The sequence below is a fragment of the Vicia villosa genome, unplaced genomic scaffold (assembly GCF_029867415.1).
Source record: "Vicia villosa cultivar HV-30 ecotype Madison, WI unplaced genomic scaffold, Vvil1.0 ctg.000197F_1_1, whole genome shotgun sequence".
Lineage (NCBI taxonomy): Eukaryota > Viridiplantae > Streptophyta > Magnoliopsida > Fabales > Fabaceae > Vicia > Vicia villosa.
The window spans coordinates 572,800-594,194 of record NW_026705066.1 but is presented as its reverse complement, the minus strand read 5'-3'; the positions used below and the strand labels follow the sequence as shown (position 1 = coordinate 594,194).

At 34.7% G+C, this 21,395-nt stretch overlaps 2 protein-coding genes across 4 annotated transcripts; one reads left to right on the top strand and one right to left on the bottom strand.

The window, feature by feature from the left end:
* Nucleotides 1-1,895: 1,895 nt before the first annotated feature.
* LOC131625265 (secreted RxLR effector protein 161-like) lies at nucleotides 1,896-2,372 on the top strand. Its single transcript, XM_058896145.1, has one exon. The coding sequence runs from the start codon at nucleotides 1,896-1,898 to the stop codon at nucleotides 2,370-2,372; it is 477 nt and encodes a 158-aa protein (XP_058752128.1).
* Nucleotides 2,373-3,460: 1,088 nt separating this feature from the next.
* LOC131625286 (serine/threonine-protein kinase BLUS1) lies at nucleotides 3,461-18,473 on the bottom strand. 3 transcript variants are annotated; one of them, XM_058896169.1, is made up of 21 exons: nucleotides 18,232-18,473; nucleotides 10,548-11,122; nucleotides 9,732-9,986; nucleotides 9,277-9,401; nucleotides 9,122-9,166; nucleotides 8,915-8,996; nucleotides 8,745-8,813; nucleotides 8,492-8,662; nucleotides 8,342-8,404; nucleotides 8,060-8,128; nucleotides 7,802-7,942; nucleotides 7,607-7,680; nucleotides 6,921-7,118; nucleotides 6,328-6,419; nucleotides 6,098-6,174; nucleotides 5,622-5,759; nucleotides 5,496-5,538; nucleotides 5,337-5,386; nucleotides 4,296-4,357; nucleotides 4,167-4,218; nucleotides 3,461-3,768 (listed from the first exon to the last, which is right to left on the bottom strand). In XM_058896169.1, the coding sequence occupies exons 2-21, from the start codon at nucleotides 10,713-10,715 to the stop codon at nucleotides 3,724-3,726; spliced, it is 2,019 nt and encodes a 672-aa protein (XP_058752152.1). In that variant the 5' UTR covers nucleotides 10,716-11,122; nucleotides 18,232-18,473; the 3' UTR covers nucleotides 3,461-3,723. The 3 variants fall into 3 exon arrangements, with proteins under 3 accessions (XP_058752152.1, XP_058752153.1, XP_058752154.1); XM_058896170.1 differs by having other exon boundaries at nucleotides 5,337-5,383; XM_058896171.1 differs by having other exon boundaries at nucleotides 8,342-8,377.
* Between the last annotated feature and the right edge of the window lie 2,922 nt (nucleotides 18,474-21,395).

The following is a 21,395-nucleotide window of genomic DNA, read 5'->3' as shown; positions in this document are numbered from 1 at the left end:
CTTTTTTTTCTTCTGTTCATCTCATTTTGTTTTATAAATAAATGAAGTATCCTAGAAGTGAAAGGAACTAATAAAAGGTGGTGTACAATCATGAACTATAAGTATAAACCGCATCACGAGTAGAAAGCGCATCATTTTAAAATAATAAAAAATGACCAACCACAAATAATATTTAACCATTTGAATCTTAATATTCTAGAATGTCTCTTTTGAAAAACCATTTTCAAACCTGGATCACCATTTTTGTTTTTGCACCAAAGAAAAATGAAAGCACTATTGAATTTCGTTAAAAATATATATATATATTGTAAAAGTTTCACATCGTTTAGTTTTTTAAAGGAAGATGGAGTCTAAGATTATATAAAGAATTCAAGTTTCTTCGTTATAAGATGCACCAGTCAAAAGTACTTTAAGCTTCTATTTGACTTTCTTTGTTCTCTTATGCTTTTGTATTAGAGTGTTGTGAGATGTAATTAAATATTTGTTTTGGAGGGTGTCGGTGTACTAAGGGTCTGGGATATTTGAGGGTATATTATGTGTTGTAACAATTTTCACATACTGTTATTTTCTGGTTGTCTCTTGACAATGACCGTGATTTTTTCTCCGATTTTGGAGTTTCCACGTTAATCTCTTGTGTTGTTATTGTGTTTCTCTTTTTTCTCTATATTTGTTATTTTTCCCAACAACTAGTATCAGATCTTTTGATTCGATCCGGAGATAGGAGTTCTTAGTATGCTCTGTGGTTGTAGTTTTGTCTGATCTTCCACATCAGAAAGCAAGGGTGGTGTTGTGAAAGAGTTGTTGAGCTGCAGTCACGAGTTCTGCTGTGCAGTTTAGATTAGAGAAAATTGATGGAAGAATTATTTTTGACTTGTGGAAAGTTCAAGTCAAAGATGTGTTGATAAAATCAAAATTACACAGGATGGAAGATTAAAGACGAAGCAGATGCCAACATTTCTGACACACTCAAAGTCGAAGAGGGTGTGGCTAGCACAAGCCACAGACCTTAAAGAACTCGAATTCTTCAAGAAAGACTTCATGACTATGAAGTGGATGGTGATGATGAAGTTACATCAGATGGAGAATTAGTTCATTTCGCTTTACTTGCAGGTGCTGGACCAATCAAATATAGCGAGGCTTTACAGATTCAACAATGGAAGTTAGCCATGGTCGAAGAGTTACAGGCAATCGAAAGAAACAACATGTGGGAGTTAGTCAAATTGTCAGCACATAAAAAAGCTATCGACGTAAAGTGGGTGTTCAAACTGAAACACAATAATGATGGATCGATAGCAAGACATAAAGCAATATTAGTAACTCGAGGGTTTCTTCAAAGAGCAGAGCTCGACTACTCTCAAGTATTTGCTCCAGTAGCAAGATTGGAGACTATTCGACTAGTGGTAGCATTGGCATGCAGCCAAGGCTGGTCGACATTTCACTTAGATGTGAAGTTAGCATTTCTGAATGGCCCTTTAGACGAAGAGGACTATGTCACACAACCTTCTGATTTTGTGATTCAGAAGGAAGCGAGTAAAGTATATAAGTTACACAAAGCACTCTATGGTCTCAAGCAGGCACCTAGGGCATGCATGGAACAAGAAGATCTACTCATACTTAATCGAACTAAGATTTGTCAAATGCAAATCTGAGTATGGTGTCTATGTTCAGGTTGTGACACAAAATATAACAATCATCTGCTTATATGTCGATGACTTGCTGGTAACTGGAAATAGCTTGGAGAACTTGTCGAAGTTCAAAGAGCTGGTGATGAAGGAATTTGAAATGTCGGATCTGCGAAAATTGTCTTATTTCTTAGGCATGGAATTTCAAATGTCGAAGCAAGGTATGGTGCTACATCAAAGAAAATATGTCAAAGAGATACTCAAGATATCATAATGGATGATTTGAATCCTGCATCCTTACCTATCGAAACAAACTTGAAGTTGGAGAAGCATGGAGAAGAAGACAAAGTCGATGTAACTTTGTTCAAGCAAATTATCGGATCTCTGAGATATGTGTGCAACAGTGGATCTGTTATAGGTTTCACAATCGGATTATTGAGCAGATACATGAGTGAACCAAGAGTGTCACACATGAAGACTGCGAGAAGAATTCTAAGATACCTAAAAAGATCCATAGACTATGGAATTCTATTTCAACGAGACTCTGAAGGCGAAGAAGCAACAGTTACTTGCTTTTCAAATGTTGATTGGTGTGGAGATAAGGAAGATCAAAAAAGCACAACTGGATATTTCTTTCAAGTATTTGGTGCCCTAATTTTATGGTGTTCGAAGAAACAACCTGTAATGGCAATATCAACGTGTGAAGCTGAATATATCGCAGGATCCTATGCTACATGTCAAGCAATTTGAATCAGATCTGTACTTGAAGAAATGAAGGTCGAAGTGAAGAAACCTCTTGTGTTGCAAATCGACAACAAGACATCCATAAAGTTGGCAAAGAATTCAGTTCTGCATGGAAGGAGTAAGCATATCGAAGCTAGATTTCACTTCTTGAGGGAAAAGGTAAATTGAGGTGAACTTGAAGTTAGGCATTGCTCGAGTGAAGCACTGTTAGCCGACATTTTCACCAAAGGATAGAAGATCGACAGATTCTTAAATTTGAGAAAGAGATTAGAAATAATTCAGATTGACTATTTTTAGACTTGTTCAATAACTTGGATTATAAGAGGCATGTTGACATATTATTGAGATTAATATATTATTGATATAATATCAAATATAATTTAATCTAATAATATCAAATATAATTCAAATTGTATAAGCTCAAGCTCAATCGTATATAAATAGTCATAGTCTGTATCATTATTTGTACAATTCAATAATATAATCCTTATTTCCTTTTTTATTCTCTCTATTCTCTCCTCACTTAAAGTGTCTCATGCACTAACACCATTGACACTTCCGAACCTCGTTCCCTGGACTTCTCTAACAGTCTCAATACTCCCACTGATTTAATGATCGGTCTGATTTTTAAAACATTGTAAAAGATACACAAAATTAACTCCTCAAAACAAAGCGTGGTATACTCAAAATAAAAGTGATATTATAAATGCAACTGATAAAATAATAAAATTAACTGATATAATTTATAAATAACAAATATTAATGATATTCTAATATTCTTCCACATTGTGATTATTATGGAAGCCGTGACTGTTCTAACACTTTTAACATAAGATAACTCTAAATAAACCTTTCTAAGTGCCCCCTTAATATATACCAAACACAAATTATCCCTTAACTTGTCAAGTAAGAAGGATAGCCATACAACTAACTAAACTGCATATAAAATTAGAATTGAGAGAGGTAAGATGTGTCGCACAATTTCAAACTCATCAGTGTCTCTCTACCTGCGTAAGTGGTTCAAACAGCTGATGATATGAAGAAATACCATCCAACAATAAATTAATTGAAACACAAAGGCACTGAGCTGTGTATTAAGGAGCTAAAAAAACTTCTATATGCATTAATCAGAATCCTCAAGAGTGATTATTATTTGGGAAGAGAGGGGAGAAAGGAGAAAGAGTCATAATTACATGATCTGAGTATCTTGTCAAATAAATTAAATTTTACAGGTGACTCAAGGAATAGCATCTCAAAAATTGCTCTCTGCCGCAACCACAAGTTCACATATGGTAATAAGATATGCCCCTATCCCCCAAGATTAATCAAACCACGATAACACTCATCATCTTGTTCTTCACTTTTCAATTTTGTTGACCATACTGCTTAACTGTCTCTCTAACTGCAAACCAAACAGAAAGATACCATAAATGATGACTTGAAAAAAACCAAATACGATTATCAAGAAAACAATTCTAACTTACTTGACATAATATGAAAAGTCTTATAACTGCTAGTACTAGATGTGTAATTTTAATGAAGACGGACAAATAGATTGAGGAAATCACTTTTCATTAAGAGCGGCATGCAGCATTAATAGTAAATCTAGAGTCTATGTAATGTAGGGAACGAGTTAATGAATTTATTGAAAGAAAAAATAAGAATAATAACAAAGCATACATAGTTTATAGTATTATAGTAAACATAGAAGAAAAAGAAGCTCCAAAAAAATCACACTGAGCATCACTGTTCGAACCATAAGGGTAAATGGGTAAGTGCAACAGAACAAGATTAACACACCTGAACATTTTTCATCTTTTGTCTCTGCAATTCCTCAACAAGGCTTCCAATGCTGACATAAGAGTTGAAAATAAGATGTATGTGGAATGTAAACATACAAAACTTTCAGAAATAGTTACATTCATATACCTCTGCTGAAGTTGAATCACCTGCGAATGCAGCTCTTTTTCTCTAGTTGTCGCGGGTGATGCCTGCAAGTGGCACTAATATGAGGCAACTCAACAAAACAGCAAGTGCCGTAAAATCGTAACAAACTCCTTGACAGATAACAAAAAGTACTAAAGACTCTTTTTCTCATTAAGCTTCAGCTAAAATTTGCATACCCCAAATTATGCTAACCATTGTTCCTAAATTCAAAATATCAAAATTTTCAATATACTTTCTCCCTATCAGCCTTGTGCTACAATTGCAAGGATTCCACTGCTGAGCATGTGAAGTTTAACTACCAAACAACCTTTTCTAACTCGGTGGTGGGGTCCATAGCATGGCTCAAACAATTTCATAATATTCAGTCATAAATCATGTCCAAACAATGCATTTAAACCTACATCCTTTCTAATGTTTTGGTTGTCTTCCATTTGATCTCCTTTCCTCTTTAGAGTGTTGAATTTAAATAAATTATTATTAAACAATACACAGCAGGTTGTAACTAAAACCCCCCAAAACAGCCCCCAAAGTTGAAAGAAATCAAAGAAAATAATTGTTTCTCTTAACTACTTAAGAACATTCCCTATGGCCTAAGTAATATAGGCTAAAAATTACACACCCAAAAATTCAGTAACACTGATCTATAATTGGTATGACAAGAATTATCATTTCAGAGAAAAAAGGAGGCATTGACTTGGGGATGGAAGAGGGTCTACAACCTGTGGGGAAAGGAGTGCTATTGAAGGCTAAAATGACTGTTTATGTTTAATAAAGTTGAGAACCCAGGGACTAAAACTAGATATTGGTGTGCCTAAATGTAAGTTATAATCATATCATTACATCAAGCAACAATAATCTTATTAAGTATCAACACCCATAGTAATGCTTTGAAACATTCACAAGTTAAAGAAATCAAGGCAACTCAATATTGAAAAAAAAGTATGACTGGAGAAACTTTTTTTTTGGACCACATAATGTTAAGAGGTTCTTAAAATTTGATATGTAAAAAGGACTGTAACTTACCTGCAGAATATCAACTGCTCCTGCCTCTATGGATTCTGAATTCTTACCTGCTACAAGAGAGATTATTCAAATGAAGCAAACAACATTTTCTGGTTTTAAGGGTCAGTACAGAAATATATGCACAGATAGATTCACACGCATAAAGACGAGAGAAAATACCATAAGATTGCTCTGTGTGCTTTATCAGTTTAATAATTTCTTCCTGTCAAAAACCCATGGAAAAATGAATTTATGCCTTTGACTATTCATTCGACAATAATCTAAGAAATACAAACAGAAGCATACCCTCTGCAAGCCGTTCTGTTGCAAGATGCACTGCAGGGATGGAAGAATAGAAGCGGTCACTAAGTTCTGTTTTGGGGGACTGGTAGGAGTAGGAGTAGGACTTCCAGTAACAGGGCCAGAAGAGTTATTTGAAAGACCCTGAATGAGTAAAAAAAGGCAATGATTCCAAAGACATAGCCTAAAACATAACTTGGTTAATTTCCATCCTCAATGTTATGAAGTGTCAAACATTGTAGCGTTTAAATCATCCATAACTTTTTACAGCGTCAATATAACAAAAGAGGAAGTGATACAAATATTAATAGATAGTATAAATATAGTAAGACTTGCAAGCTCTAAATTAGAAATTAATGGGAAAATTCAAGATTAAAAGATAAATGACTGCCCCCTTTGATGAATCAGCAAGCAAATAAAGCTTGTTTGAGGTTACAAGAGTACTGGGCAGGAGAAAAAAATATATGCAGTGTAATACATACCATTGAACTGGGATCTGCTGAGGTGACCTTAAACCGTCCCCTACGCTGGACGACCGCTCCTTCTGATGCGTCATCAACTGCATATGAAAGCAGCATTGAAAAAAATTATGTAAGATCCATTTCTCGATCTAATTATTTTACAAATAAAACAACTTCAAATCTAGTTGATAATGGGGAAAAACATAAAGACTATCAAAACACCAATCAAATTTGAATAAAAATATACATACCAGATGGAAAGTTGTTGATATCTCTCCTCTGCCGATATAACAATGGACCACTGTGATTCCGTTCGGAAGGATATTTTGTTTGTGGATAATCCCTTTCAAGATACACAAAATCTATAATTAGTAACACTAACACTGCAACTCAATCAAATATGCAGTAGTAAAGAAACGAAATATACTCTAGTAAATAAAAATAAAATATCCACATTCTCATAGCTCCAGATCATTACAAAATAAGGCTAGCAACAGATACCAAATTTCTATAAAATCTCAATAATCATGTTTCACTTTATAAAATCTCAATAATCATGTTTCACTTTATAAAATCTCAATAATTAAGCTATTTGTTAATAAAATAACCAAAAAAAGAGTGACAGATACATAACAAATAACAAAACAAATATGGCAACAACACTGCACCCCAAGCATGGTTGCAAATCTCAAGCATTTGCAAGTTCTAGTAACATAAATTCAATTTGGTAAGAAGCTCGTTTCCAAATAGGCATCTGTATAGAAGTTCAAGTAACGAGCTCAAAAAAATCCGTATAGTAGTGTAAAAATAACTACTTAGCATGGAGTTGTCAATTAAAAATTACCTGTCCACATCAGTAACTTTTTTGGAAAAATTATCAGGTTGTAAAGAGCTAGAGAAAAATTTCTTAGGCTGAGTAGAATTTTGAGGCGACATTTTACTTGGCCCAGAACTTTCATTATCAATTCTTCCATAACTGTGATCCAAATCTCTTGGACTAGTATTATTGACATCATCATCATCACAGACATCAAAACAACCTCTGCACCAAATTGCATATCAGAAATAACATTTTCTCGTTGAAACTGAACTGCTAAATTATGACATAATTCTTGAAAATCCAAGAATAAAATTTTTAACCAAAACAAAATCAATTGAAAGTTTAAATGTGTAGCATTTTCCTTGTCCAAACTTATCTTTTACTTCTTTATCATGCAAAAAAAAAAAAATGAATTGCATTTTATGTTTTTATCGACGAATGAAGAAAAGGATCTGAAATAACATTGCATGAACTATAAAGGAGATGTTATATAGATCATATAATAAGAAAAGGATAGACACATCATATCTACAAAAACTCGATGAAGAATTGATATGAGTGGTAAATAAAGGACTTAGTTTTTTTGGTAACTACTTTATTATAATAACAAAACGAGACAACATTACGTAAAACATTGTGCCAACACTAGAAAAGATAGCACTAAATAAGTAGGAGATGCAAGAAATACAAAATGTAAAAGGTCAGCATACTTGAGTGCTTGAAGAGGTTTAACAGGGAATGAAGCAAGTGAACTTTCCAAATCCTTAAGATTGTTGAATCCATCCTGAAATAAGATGTAACGGAAATACTATAGATACAGGCACATCCAGTTATTTTTTAAAAAGGTTTAGAGTTCAAAAAGAGCCAAAGGAAAATGATAAGATCATTTAGGACAACAACAGTACCTCCTTGTCCAGTGTGGATTTACCCTCTGAATGATTAGAAGCAGAATGCTCCTCCGCGGGAACCTTTAAGTCATTTAAGATGTCTTTTTTCTTCTTATCTGTATCTGGCTTTTCTGCAATTGACATGTCTTCATCTTGAATCTGTTACCAACACAAAAATGTTAACAATATGATATTTCCCAATAATGACCAACTTCCCCAACTAGTTCACATAAAAATTAAACAGATTATACAAAATAGAAAGGTGAAAATACTTACAAGAGCAGCTTGACTCTTCAAATCTTCCAGGTTAAAATTCCAGGCACTAATTCCTCGAATATATTCTTTCTGTATTTGAAATAGTTGCATCGTCAAATGTAGTATATAAGCACATACTTGAATCCTCAAGGTGTAATTGCAAATTACAAACTAAAGTCATATGCAACACGGAAAGGGAAACAAGGCAAAATGACATGCATTTAAGACTGCACTAAAAACCACAACTTTTATAGAACATGCCAGAAGCAAGCACAAATCACAGGAGATTTATGATCAACCTACCTGAGATAATTGCTCCATTTCATAAAGAGCTTTGTTCTGCATCAATAAATCTGCCTCTTTAGCCTTAAACACACAAGCAAGTCAGAGGATTGATATTAAAACCCAAACAATTTTACACAGAACAGAAGAATTTAGAATTAAAGGGCAAACCTTCAGCGTTTTAAAGCGGTCTCCTAATGGAGCAAGGCCATCGAGAATGGTGCGAGCAAGATATTCGGTGGCACGTGCATGTTTAAAGAAGTGGTGCTTTAAAAGCTTTTCTGAGCTTGGACGCTTCTTTGGGTCTTTGACTAAGCAGGTGGCAACCAACTCTTTGAAAGACTGGAAAGGAAGGAAGAACAATAAATATAAATAATCTTTCTGAGTAACAGGTACTACAAAATTTTGAGTGAGAGCCACAAACCTTTGAAAATCTCTTGTCTCTTTCATAATCAAGACCTGGAGGGGCATTTTGCAAAGTCATAAGCAAAACCTGCATCCAGGGAAATAAGGGAAAGAATTCAAATCTTAGCTCACAGCGCTATCAGTAGACAAATACAGACAACTTTAAAAGACACAAGACAGGTAAGTTACTTTCATCGGTGGATACTTGGAAAATGGTGCATGACCATGAGCAAGTTCAAGTGCTGTTATACCAAACGACCATATATCTGCTCTGTTATAGGAAAATGAAAATAAAATAAAAAAACTTCACAAAGACTAAGATATCCCGGAGCAAGATCCTTTTGAAAAGGAAAAAGAGCGATTGGTGAGTGGAGGGAGGGAATAGAAGGCACTCACTTAAAATCATATCCATGCAATTGCTGCATAACTTCAGGAGCCATCCTGTGGAAATTTAGCACAGTGTGTAGCTTAAACAGTTTTACTCTTTCAATGGTAGCCAAATTTCATACGAAAAACTACAATAGAGAAGTTCAATAGAAAGTAAATGGTACCAGCAAGGTGTTCCAACAAAAGTATTTCTTGAACGTTGCCTATCTCCGGTATCAAACATACACGCAGATACTCCAAAGTCAGCCACTTTGACTGCACCATTAGAATCAAACAAAATATTCCCAGCCTGCGTAGTTATGATTATGAATGTTTAAAAGAGTATAAAAGAGAACTCAATAAATACAGACATGTGAAGAAAAGGTAGATAAAAATTTATGAAAATAAAAAAGAAATTAATTATTGGGTTTCAGATACAGGTTTACAACCAGCACAAAAGCAGAAAAATGAGTTCTTTTAAAATCATTCGAAACTATTCCACTTAGTTTATAATTAAGAATTCTAACTGACAAATTCTCAATATACATTATCAAAATTCAAAAGGAATCATATCTTTAAAAAAGAAGAGAACTGGTATAAGTCGAGCTTTGAGAACCTCACTCAATATGTAGCACAATACCTTAATATCTCTGTGTATGTGCCCATGGGCATGGAGATAAACAAGAGCTTTGAGAACCTCACGCAATACAGTTGCAATAACAGGTTCTTCAAAACCCTCGGGAAAGGCCGATTTCATTATATGAAGGCAAGAGCCACCAGCCATGTAGGGCATCACAACCCAAAGACTGTGCCCAGCAGTAAAAGAGCAATATGCTTTTAAAAGATTTGGATGATCAATCAAGCTCATGGTCTGTACCTCTCTCCGAATTCCATCCTGCATATATTTGTGCACCTATCATTATGAGTGTACAGAAATGGAATACACACCCACACAGATGTTCACGCAATTTATTGTGTACAGCAATGGAATAAACATTTGCACAATTATTTATCAGACAAAGAACTAATGATAGAAACTAGTCTTGTAATATAGAAAATGGAGTCAACTGTGCAAGTACGCATATTAACTCAGAGGACTTGAAAAGCAAACCATGAACAGATACAAATACATGATTTAGCACCAAATAGTGTAATAGTGACTCCAAGCATGTAATGTAGCAAGATAAGTGGTGCAATATGAAAACAACATAATCATGCTATATACAAAGTTAGGTTAAATAAGGGTAATTGGATTCAACAGAGCTTAACATAAAAAGAGCCTCATTCTGTAGCAACTTGGCAAACTCAAACAAGCACAATATTTTCCACACCTTTAGAAACAAAAGTGTTGGATCGCTTGATCAATAGTAACCAAACATGCAATAAAATTCAGCACATGCAGAGGTAACTGAAAAAGATAAACATTACAAATTGTACAAGAGATTAACCCACATACCAAATCATTATTGCACTTCTCAAGATCAAGTACTTTGATGGCAACAATCTCATTGAGTGGAATGCAGAGAGCTCGGAATACTGAGGCACTGACGCCTTCCCCAACCTCTTCATATAACTTGTAATTTACTGCACCTAGAGGATATCGTTTTTCCGAAATTGGCTCCATTTTTTTCCTTATACCATAATATCAAATCCTTTATAATTAAAAAATATACTGAAAAAATAATATATCATGTACTGAATATGTGAGCACAGTGTAATAATTCTTTCAGTACGATAGCAATCCCCTTTCTTCAAATTGAACTTGAAAGTGTATCTCAAGAACTTTATTCAGATGCTTTTTTATTTTTCCCAACAAAACTTCTCCCTTAAACTTGAATGAAAATATAATTTACAAATCCTCTCATTCAATATAAATTGCCAAAATTGAATTTTAATTATGCCTTAGCCAGCTTGGTGTGGCACATCAAACAGGCACTGTTACATGCTACACATTAGATAAGAATCAGAGGTATCCAATCAGTACTGCACAGGGATGGGTAGGTGCAGAGACATCATATCAATCTCCAATATCTGCAGCAAAATTGATAAAAGACAGACTCATTAGTAACTCCAGAAAATTAAACAATTGTCGCCACCAATTTAAAAATATCACAATTGAAATAGAGAGATAACCATAAATTTAATGCAATAATAGCACTGAACAATACCTATTACATGCATATAATGTAAACATAGATAGACAACAGAGATACCCGCATAGAAAAATTAATAATTTGCATAAAAACAATTAGCTAGTCTATGTTTCCAACTATAAGTTAAGGAGTATTTTAAAGTGTTCTGGAAAGTCATGAGCACCCAGAGAGCAGTTGTATGTAATACATTGTTCACTAAAAGGTACTACTCCGGCCTGATTTATAAGCAAAAGTGCTCTTTTTAGGTTCAATGAATAATGAATGTATCTAGTCTACATAACAGACAAGATACATTTATTATTCAATGAATCTTAAAAGAGAATCTTTGCTTATAAATAAGGCCAGAGGGAGTATATGTTTCTAAATGTAGAAGTAGAAGTAGAATCAAATCAATAGAGCTTGAGACTAGCAAAAGTGGCGCAACTAAAGAGATCTCATATATAACACATTGCTCCGTACTTTTTAGGTCCTTTCCTTGCATCCTATCATCTTTTTCCTTTTTGTTTTCAACACTACTGAACTACAGAGGCTGGAACTGGATTCGACTTCCTTAGATGGTGATCAAATTACACAATCTTGCATAGTCTATCTCACAATTTGGGTTGGGCCTAACTCATCCCTACAAAACCGACTTGTAAGGTGAGGAGTGCCTCCACTTATAAACACACCACAGGTCATATCTCTAATCAATGTGGGACTAAATCTACCGCTTCAAATCCAACACAATGAAGGTATTGGGGGCTGCAATGAAAGCAAGTCAAAGTGCCGCAATTAAGCCGACTAGGGACGGACCGCAACTAAGGCGGAAATTCCAACATACACCCTCACGCTTGGGCTTCAATGAGCTCGAAGCGTGAACGATACGGGAAACCCAACAATGGATCTAGGATAGGCTCAGATACCATCTCACAATTTGGGATGGGCCTAACTCACCTCTACAAAATCGGCTTGTAAGTTTAGGAGTGCCCCCACTTATAAACACACCACGGGCCATATCTCTAATCAATGTGGGACTAAATTCACCTCTTCAAATCCAACACAATGAAGGTGTTGGGGGTGCAATGAAGACAAGCCAAAGTGCCGCAATTAAGGCGATTAGGGGCGGACCGCAATTAAGGCTATGTTATGAATAGCACCTGATGCGGCCGCAATCACGGCACGGAGTGAGGAAAATGGCCCGGACGCTTTCGGCTGTAGCGGTTCTCCGCGATAGGAAGATGCAGGCTGAGCGGCCGCTATCGCTGGTCGTGGAGCGGTTGCGAAGCGGTCCAACGCAAGCGCTTTTCTGGATTCATGAACCGGGTCGGGTTGGGCCCAAAACTCGATTTTTTAACCTAGAAAATCATTTTGTATCTGTTGCAAACATATCTAGGATTCGAAGTGGAAATAGTCCGGCTAGACATATCTAGGATTCGAAGTGGAAATAGTCCGACTAGACATATCTAGGATTCGAAGTGGAAATAGGCCGGCTAAAGAAGGGAGTATGTCGCTGCCAAGAGGAATACAAAAGGTCCCTTGGATGCAATTTACTATAGAAAACCCGAGGAGACTTTGAAAAAAGGAAAGCAAACAAGTTTGAATGATGCTTGTGATAAGAAAGCAAATTGAGTTGTTGCCAATACATAGCCTGTTTCTTTTATCGGAATGGAATTGCTTTCAATGTTGCAAATTCAAGAAGTTTCAAATTGATGGTTGAAGCAATTGGTATGTATGGTGCACCTTTGAAGCCTCCAAGCTACTATGAGTCGAGAGTTCCATTACTTCAAGATGAGTTGCAACTTACACATGAGATGCTGAGTACTAATAAGCAAGAACAAGCAAAAGATGGTTGTTCCATAATGTCTGATAGTTGGACTGATACAAAGGGAAGAACATTGATAAACTTTTTGGTCAATTCTCCGGCAGGAACAATGTTTGTTAAAAGTGTTGATGCTTCTGCATACATGAAAACTGGACAAAAGTTGTTTCAGCTTTTAGATAGCTTTGTTGAAGAGATTGGTGAAAGTAATGTTGTGCAGCTAGTTACCGATAATGGAAGCAATTATGTCTTGGCCGGTAAACATCTTCAAGTATCGAGGCCAAAAATATTTTGGACTCCATATGCTGCTCATTGTCTAGACTTGATGCTAGAAGATATCGGAAAAATTCTTAAAGTCAAGAAGGTTATACAAAAAGGAATGACTCTCATGGGCTTCATTTACAACCATTCTTTGGTTTTAAACTTAATGAGGGAGAAATTAGAAAGTGAGTTGGTTTCACAAGGTTTGCCACAAACTTTCTTACTTTGCACATATTGCACATTCTAAAGGCAAAAATTAGAACCATGTTCACTTCTAAAGAATGGTTGAACTTGAATGCAAGTAAGGAGGTGAAAGGAAAGGCGGCGGCTGCTATTGTACTTCAAATCTCATTTTGGGAGGATATTGTGTGCGCTCTTAAAGCTATGGGGCCTCTTGTAAAAATACTTAGGCTTGTTGATAATGAAAAAAAACCGACAATGGGTAGCATCTATCATGCAATGTTGGGAGTTTATTCAAAAAAACTTCAACAACAATGAAAACAAGTACAAAGACATCATTGATATTGTTGATAGAAGATGGAGTATTCAACTTCATCATCCGTTACACACAGTTGGATATTATCTTAATCCGAAGTACTTTTATACCAATCCAATGATTGAGAATGACGCTAAGTTGTTGGATGGCCTTTATGCATGCATTGATAAGCTTTCTGCAAGTGCTGAAGTTGTTGATATCATCCATGGAGACTTGGCGAAATATAAGATGGGTGTGGGCCACTTTGGATTGACAAAAGCGGTAAGGCAAAGAGACATTGTATCTCCTGGTAAGTAACTAAGTCTATTTTGCAATAATTTAATTTCATAACAACTTTTGTGTGTGTGTATATATATATATATATATATATATATATATATATATATATATATATATATATATATATATATATATATATATATATATATATATATATATATATATATATATGTTAATGCAAATAAGTGTTGCATTGCAGCTGAGTGTTGGAAGAGGTATGGAGCAAAAACACCAGATTTACAGTTCCTTGCTATTAAAATATTGAATTTGACTTGTAGTTCATCGAGTTGTGAGCGGAATTGGAGTGCTTTTGAGCATGTAAGTAGTTGATATTAAGGGCCAGTTTGTTTCAGCTTTAAAAAAATGGATTTTTTCTTTGTATTTTTGAAAATAGATTTTTTAAAATCGTTTTTCAAAATAGGGTTAATGAACTTTTTGGTCCCTCTAAATATTGTAGATTTCGTTTTTAGTCCCTCCAAAATTTTCCTTTAAGAAACCGTCCCTCCAAAATTTTTCGTCTAAACTATTGGTCCCTAACGTCAAATTTGCTAGAGATTAGCTACGACTTTAACCACTAATTAGCTACGAAATTTGACGTTAGGGACCAATAGTTCGGAAGAAAAATTTTGAAGGGACGATTTCTTGAAGGAAAATTTTGGAGGGACTAAAAATGAAATCTGCAATATTTAGAGGGACCAAAAAGTTCATTAACCCTTCAAAATATTACAAGTTTTTTTATATTTGTTTTTTCTAAAATGAAACATTAATTTTGATATCTTATAACATAAACATACATAATTGGAAACCAAAACTTAGTCAAAATCATAATTTTTTCAAAAAGTTGTATTTCAAAAATGATTTTTATGAAAATCTATTTGAAATAACTTCAAAATTAAGTGATTTTTTGAAATTTTGATATCCAAATTTTTTCCCCATAAATAAATGAAATACCTTAAATCACATTTTAAGAATAACTATTCAAACAAAATTTTTATTTGAAGCTTTTATAAAAAGTTTCTTTGTAAAAAATTTTTTTACAAAATTTGGTAACACTATAAAAATCATTTTTAAAAAAAGCCAAAACAAACGGGCCCTAAGTCAAACTTTCAAATTAATAGTTTAGTAAGTATATTTATTATTTAAACTAACATTAAAATTATAATATAGATTCACTCCAAGAAAAGAAATAGACTTGAACATCAAATATCGGAAGACTTGGTTTTTATCAAGTATAACCAAACTTTAAAAGAGCGCTTTGACAGTGATGATATGATTGATCCTGTGGTCATGGAGGATGATATTGATACAACTAACCTATGGTTGTTGGGAGGTGAAGATGAAGCTCAACCTGATGATGATATGGTGTTTCATGGTGATGATTTGTCTTGGCTAGATTTTGAAATTGCAAGTGGTGTTGTTGAGCCGACAATCAACACTAAGAGCCAAGCAGCATTGCAGAAGAAGGCAGTTGCACCTCCACTTCCACCTTTTTCATCTAGATCTAAGGGAAAAGCAAAAGAAGTGGCAGTAGTAGATGTTGAATTTGGTGATCAAGACTATTTTGGAGAGGGTGAAGAGGAACGAGAGGATGAAGAGAATGAAGAGGATGAAAAGGATGTTATTGGCAGAGGAAGTGATGATGAAGACATTATTCTTGAACTTTTATTAGAGTTTGAATGTTTTGTTATTTTAAGATTTAGATGCTAAAGTGTTTGTTTTCTTGAATTTTATTACTATTTGGAAGTATGTTTGTTGCAATGTTTTCCTTGAGACTTATGCCTTTTAATGGTATTTGGAATTGAAAGTATGCCTTTTAATGATATTTGGCATTGGAAGTATGTTTCGCTTAATACATCATGAAGTTTGAGTTTTTTTTTTTTTGGTATTTTCTAATATGTTTTTAGCATGTAAGTGCCATTAAAATAGCGCCCGCGCCGCTCCCATTTTGGGGTTGACCGCGCCACGTTCCGAGATTAACAACATAGAATTAAGGCGAAAATTCCAACAGTCTGTGTAGTTATTCTTTTCTTTTTTTCAAAGAAAAAATATGACCGCATAAATTTCAATATTTACCCTTTTGTTTTTTTTAAAACCACTCACCACAGAGGATCCATTCATACCTAGAAAACAGGTTGTCAGCACTCCGCACTCAGTAGTCAGCTATACCAATAAATAGAGCTTCCGTTCATTCAACAAGCATCAAAGTAAACTGGCAAAAATTAGAGAACTTGAATATATGTATTTAAAATCCATGGGACATAAATAAAGCCCTAAGGATGTGCTCAATAATGCATGACTTTTTATAAAACCTTTCCTAATGAAATCTGTGCGATCCAAATCATAGTTCTAAATTTGGTAACTGCAATTGTGGCGCAATAAGCTTTAGAGGTCTTCGCAACATTATTGCAACTGCAGTTACAGCCGCATTTTTTTGAATTTTGCCGCAATATCAAGGTTTGGAGTGTAACTTCAACCACAACCGCAATTTGGAACTATGATCAAATATAAGGTACATATTTCTAGGGCATTCTCAAGTTCTACAATGGATTTCCAGTAGAATACCAAATTGTATCACAAATGTCCCCCTTCCATCTTGTTAAATGAGCTTAGATTTCATCCCAAAAACTAGCTCAAAGGATGAGGGTGCCCAAGTACCTCAAACAAACTACAAACAACTTCGATGCCCACCTTCACACCTAGCATCCTTGATACCATGTTAAATGAGCTTGGATCTCATCCCAAAAGCAAGCTCAAAGGGTGAGGATGCCCAAATACATTTATCCATCCAACAGCCTGAGAATTTAAACAATGTGGTGGGACTCCAAACAACTACAAACAATTTCAATACATCTCAGGATCAAATCCTTTGAAAGTATAAGGTACACATTTCTTCTAGGATAAACAGCATTGCAGTTTTCGCATATATATCACTCAAACCTTCAAAAGAAAATTCTTTTAGACTCTCATACACCACTTAGATTTCTAATAATAATAAACTCTTTTAGACTCTCATACACCACTTATATTTCTAATAATAGATCTTAACTGCACCTTCATCTTCGCAAGCCATAATAACAATTTACAAACAAACTTTAAAATCCACCTTCTTGCAATCTTTTTGCATTGTGTAAAACAACAATCGAGCTTTATCTCACTAAGTGGGATCAGTTATATGAATCAAACGACGGCATAATGTTCTATCATATATCATGTTTGTATCCAACTTATTAAGCACTAAATAGTGTTCCTCTACCTATGGTGATTTGACTATCCTCCATCTAATCTACTCTCTTTATTATAAATCTACATTTCTTCTCTCCATGTGTCTAAATCACCTAAGTCTAGGTTCTCCCATCTTTTCTAATGTTACCACCATTTCTAAACTTATCATGTCTAGTCTTGACCACACATCCAAACCAACATCTTCATTTTTAATATGCATAATTTATATAACCATCCCATACAACATTGTCAGTTACAACTGTCTTATAAAATTTTCCCTAAGTAGTACTTTTGTATCATAAAATTTCCAATATGTTAGCCTTGATATGCATAGTTGGTCCCAAGCCCCAACAAAATGAGAGGGTTGAGTTTGGAAATCGACAGTCAAGTCAATGTAAAACTTAGTTGAATCTTTTGTAACATAATCTCATACATTATAGAATTAATAATTATAAAAAAATCTAACACAAAAATCCTTTAACATTTTCAATGGGCATGCAACAAAATTTCCTTCAATAACCAGCATTAATAATCAACAAATGTTGCATCAATTTGGTTACAAAATCAATTACAGATTATACACAATCCAAATCATTCCAATCGTATCTAATAACCCTCCAATTACAAAGCAATAAAAAAAATCACATCTTAAAAGAAAAAAAAAATCCAACTTTATCATCACTTTAACTACAATATCTACTAGCTTCATCATCATAAATCCAGAAAGAAAGAAAAAAACTTGAAAAAATCAAAAATCAGCACACACAATTTCGATCAACAAAATCCATCAAGTAAAAGATAAGATAGAAAATTTCACTATTCCGGTAATGATTGAAGCAAAACCAAAACATATCATAGATTAAGCATAAAAAAAATCAGTAAACTGAATCAAATTGAATTGAAAAGAAATGAAGCTAGGGTTTGAGCTTACTTGAATTGAATCTGACCAAGTAAGTGACAGTTATTGAGCAAGGAATCAAAACGACACCGATTGAAGTGGCGATGATTTCGCTGATACGATCAAAATCCAAAACGATAGATTTTCGGAGCTTCGCTTTTCACATCAACCACTCTCTTTCTTCATCATAGAAAAATAAAATTCTTCTTCTTTTACTACAAGAATTTTGGTTGAATCTCAGACACTGGTTTTTTTTCAGGTAAAATTTATATGAAAAACAGTGTCTGAAAATAGATATTATATAATAGAATATAATAATATTATTATTCGGAAAAAAATAATATTTTAATATTAATTTTGCCTTTGTCAAAGAAATGCATTATTATTTTTAATGATGGTTTTGAAACTATTATTTCCTCCTTTCTAAAGTAAGAAAAATATATAAATAAAATAAAAAAGAAAAATAATTTTATAAGATATTTTTGTAATTTTTATTTGTTTTTTAATATAATTTTTATTTAAAATTTTATATGCATTAAAAATATATAAAAATGTTGGTTCTATATTGAAAAACTGTATGTTCTTTTTTTATTTTATAAAAAATTATATGAACTTTTGAATTTAAAATTGTGTCACAACATTTTTTGATATTTATTTAAACATTTTTAGTAATTATTAATAGCCAAAAATGGTTTGCTTATAGAATAGAATAAAGAAAAATATATATTTAGTAATAGATGAGAGAGAAATAAAGTTATGGAAACTATAGTATAAACAATTCAGATAGATAAATAAATAAATAACTCACCAACCCAATTCAAGTTGGTAGTAGTCGAAAATGTACTTTCATATTTTGAGAATTTTTCAACTAACCCTATGTCTTTTTCACGAACTACTGAATTGTTTATTTTGTCTTCGTGCTTCCGTAGATGCATCTCCGGAAGCACCTTTTTATTTGTTAAACGTTGTTTTTTAAGGTGTTTTTATGTTGGCTGCATTATTAGTAAAACATACCTGGTTGATTCTGTATATGCAGGTTGCATATATGTGTGAAGCTAATACAGGTTTTGTAGTGAATGTCATGGTCGATGTCATGACATCCGTGTGTGACAGCAGGAGTTGTTATTGTTTATTAATTGTGTTTCCTGATTTATCCCTTTTATCAGTTTAGGAAACTTTTTATTGAGTGCTGCATATTTCGTCCAGAAGATCCTACTGACAGCACATTGTGTAACAGACAGTTGGCGTGTGAATTAGGTTAACTTTGTTAACCCTAATGTGTTTCTTAAAAAGCCCAAGGCCCAAGACTGCATATAAAAAGGACTGCAATCCTAGTTTGGAAGGTAGACAGAAGATTTTATTGTGAAGAACGGTTGTTTTGTAACTGTCTCGTGTGATCCATGCTATTGTCTTTGATGATTGCGTTGGAATTAGTTTGTGTTTTTGTAATGTCACTCTAAGCTTTTAAGCACGAGTGTGTGTATCTTGATTGAAGCTTTTCAGCAGATCAAGGTGTGTTTTTGAAGAGTGTCTTATATCTGTAATTGTTTATTGTTTATGTGTAATATTGATACTACTGATAGTGGACTTCATCCCTGGCTTGGTAGTCCCCGGAGTAGGTTGTTTGAACCGAACTGGGTAAACAATTCGGTGTGTTCTTTACTATTTTATGTTGTTTTGTTATTAATTCTGTGTTGCATAATTGTGGATGTCATAACATTCAGTTTGACATCGAGCATGTGTTACTAGAATTTTCAGTTTTGTTCTGTAGATGAACCTAAGAAAGTCTTTCGGATGTGCATCTACAGAAAGGTTTTAGTGTTATATCTCGCGACAGACCTTTCCTCTCCCTCATTCTTCACATTTTCAAACTCAACTCTCTCAACCCTCATACGCTCTCAACCCCAAACTCTCTTTCCCCTACCTCATAATCGATATAAATTTCGGCTACATTGTCAACATCAACTTCAACTATCTATCAAGTTCAAAGCGATATTTTAATCTGTAAGTTTTTGAAATTTTTAGTTATTTTAGAGTAGTTTTGAAATTGAATTAGAATATGTTATTTAGGTGTAGAAATGAATTGATAGGTTTAGCAATAGTGTTTAAAGATAATGTAGGGGTTGTTTGAGGTTTTAAAATGACGATCAAGCCACAAAAATTGAGTTTGTAGTGGCTGGAACTGTACTCAGACGCCATTGTTGCATTTTTGAGTTTCGGTTGCTTCCGTAGATCCATCTACGGAAGAGATGGACGTTGGGGCTTTCCATAGAACCATCTACGGAAGCACCCAATGTATTGACAACTAACATGCTTCCGTAGGTCCATCTACGGAAGCACCCAAGGTTTTAGAAACTAACACGCTTCTGTAGGTGCATCTACGGAAAAAGTATTTTTATTTTTAATTTCTTGTTTATTTATATTTCATTGTTCATGTACGGTTATCAATGCAGACATTATGAGTCACGAACCAGATAGAGATATACATGGGAGGACTGCGCAACACGCATATGTCCGTCGCGAACGGGCGCGTGTTATAGCTCAAGTGACTGATGGAGCTGTCGTTCCACCTGATACACCCGCTACAGCCGGGCATTCTACACTTGTCCCAATTGAGGGGCTCTTAGCTGTTGTTCCAGTTCATACACTCGCTACAGCCGGGCATTTTACACCTGTCCCAATTGAGGGGCCTTCCCCGTCTACTACTACTTCACGGAGGCCCCAAAATGATGCGGAGGATTCTTCACAGATGCCCCCACCCCGCAGATGTCGCTGTGGCACTACTTCTACACCTGTGCTAGTGGCAGCGACGGGCGATGCAGGATCTGTTGTGCCACCTACACAGGGACACGAGGATGAGCCGGTGTCGGAGCCTATTTGGTACCCTGGGGGTCTTGTAGACGCATCCCTTTTGACAGGGTATGACAAGCATGCAGCTAGGCGTATATGCGATGGAGAGGTACATTTTATTTGTTAATTACTTTTTATTTGCGTCAGTTCTGACCTTACTTATTACTAACCGTTTAAATTTTTAAAAAATTTCAGAGTAAGGATCCCCGGAGGTTCTACAACCATTGGAGGAAGATTAAAGATCTCGCGTAGCCTGACGAGCCATGGTTTCAGGAGGTACTGGCAGCTTCAGGCATGAGGGACCTCTGTATGCTCGGCTACGATACCGTACATAATGCTTGCGGCCT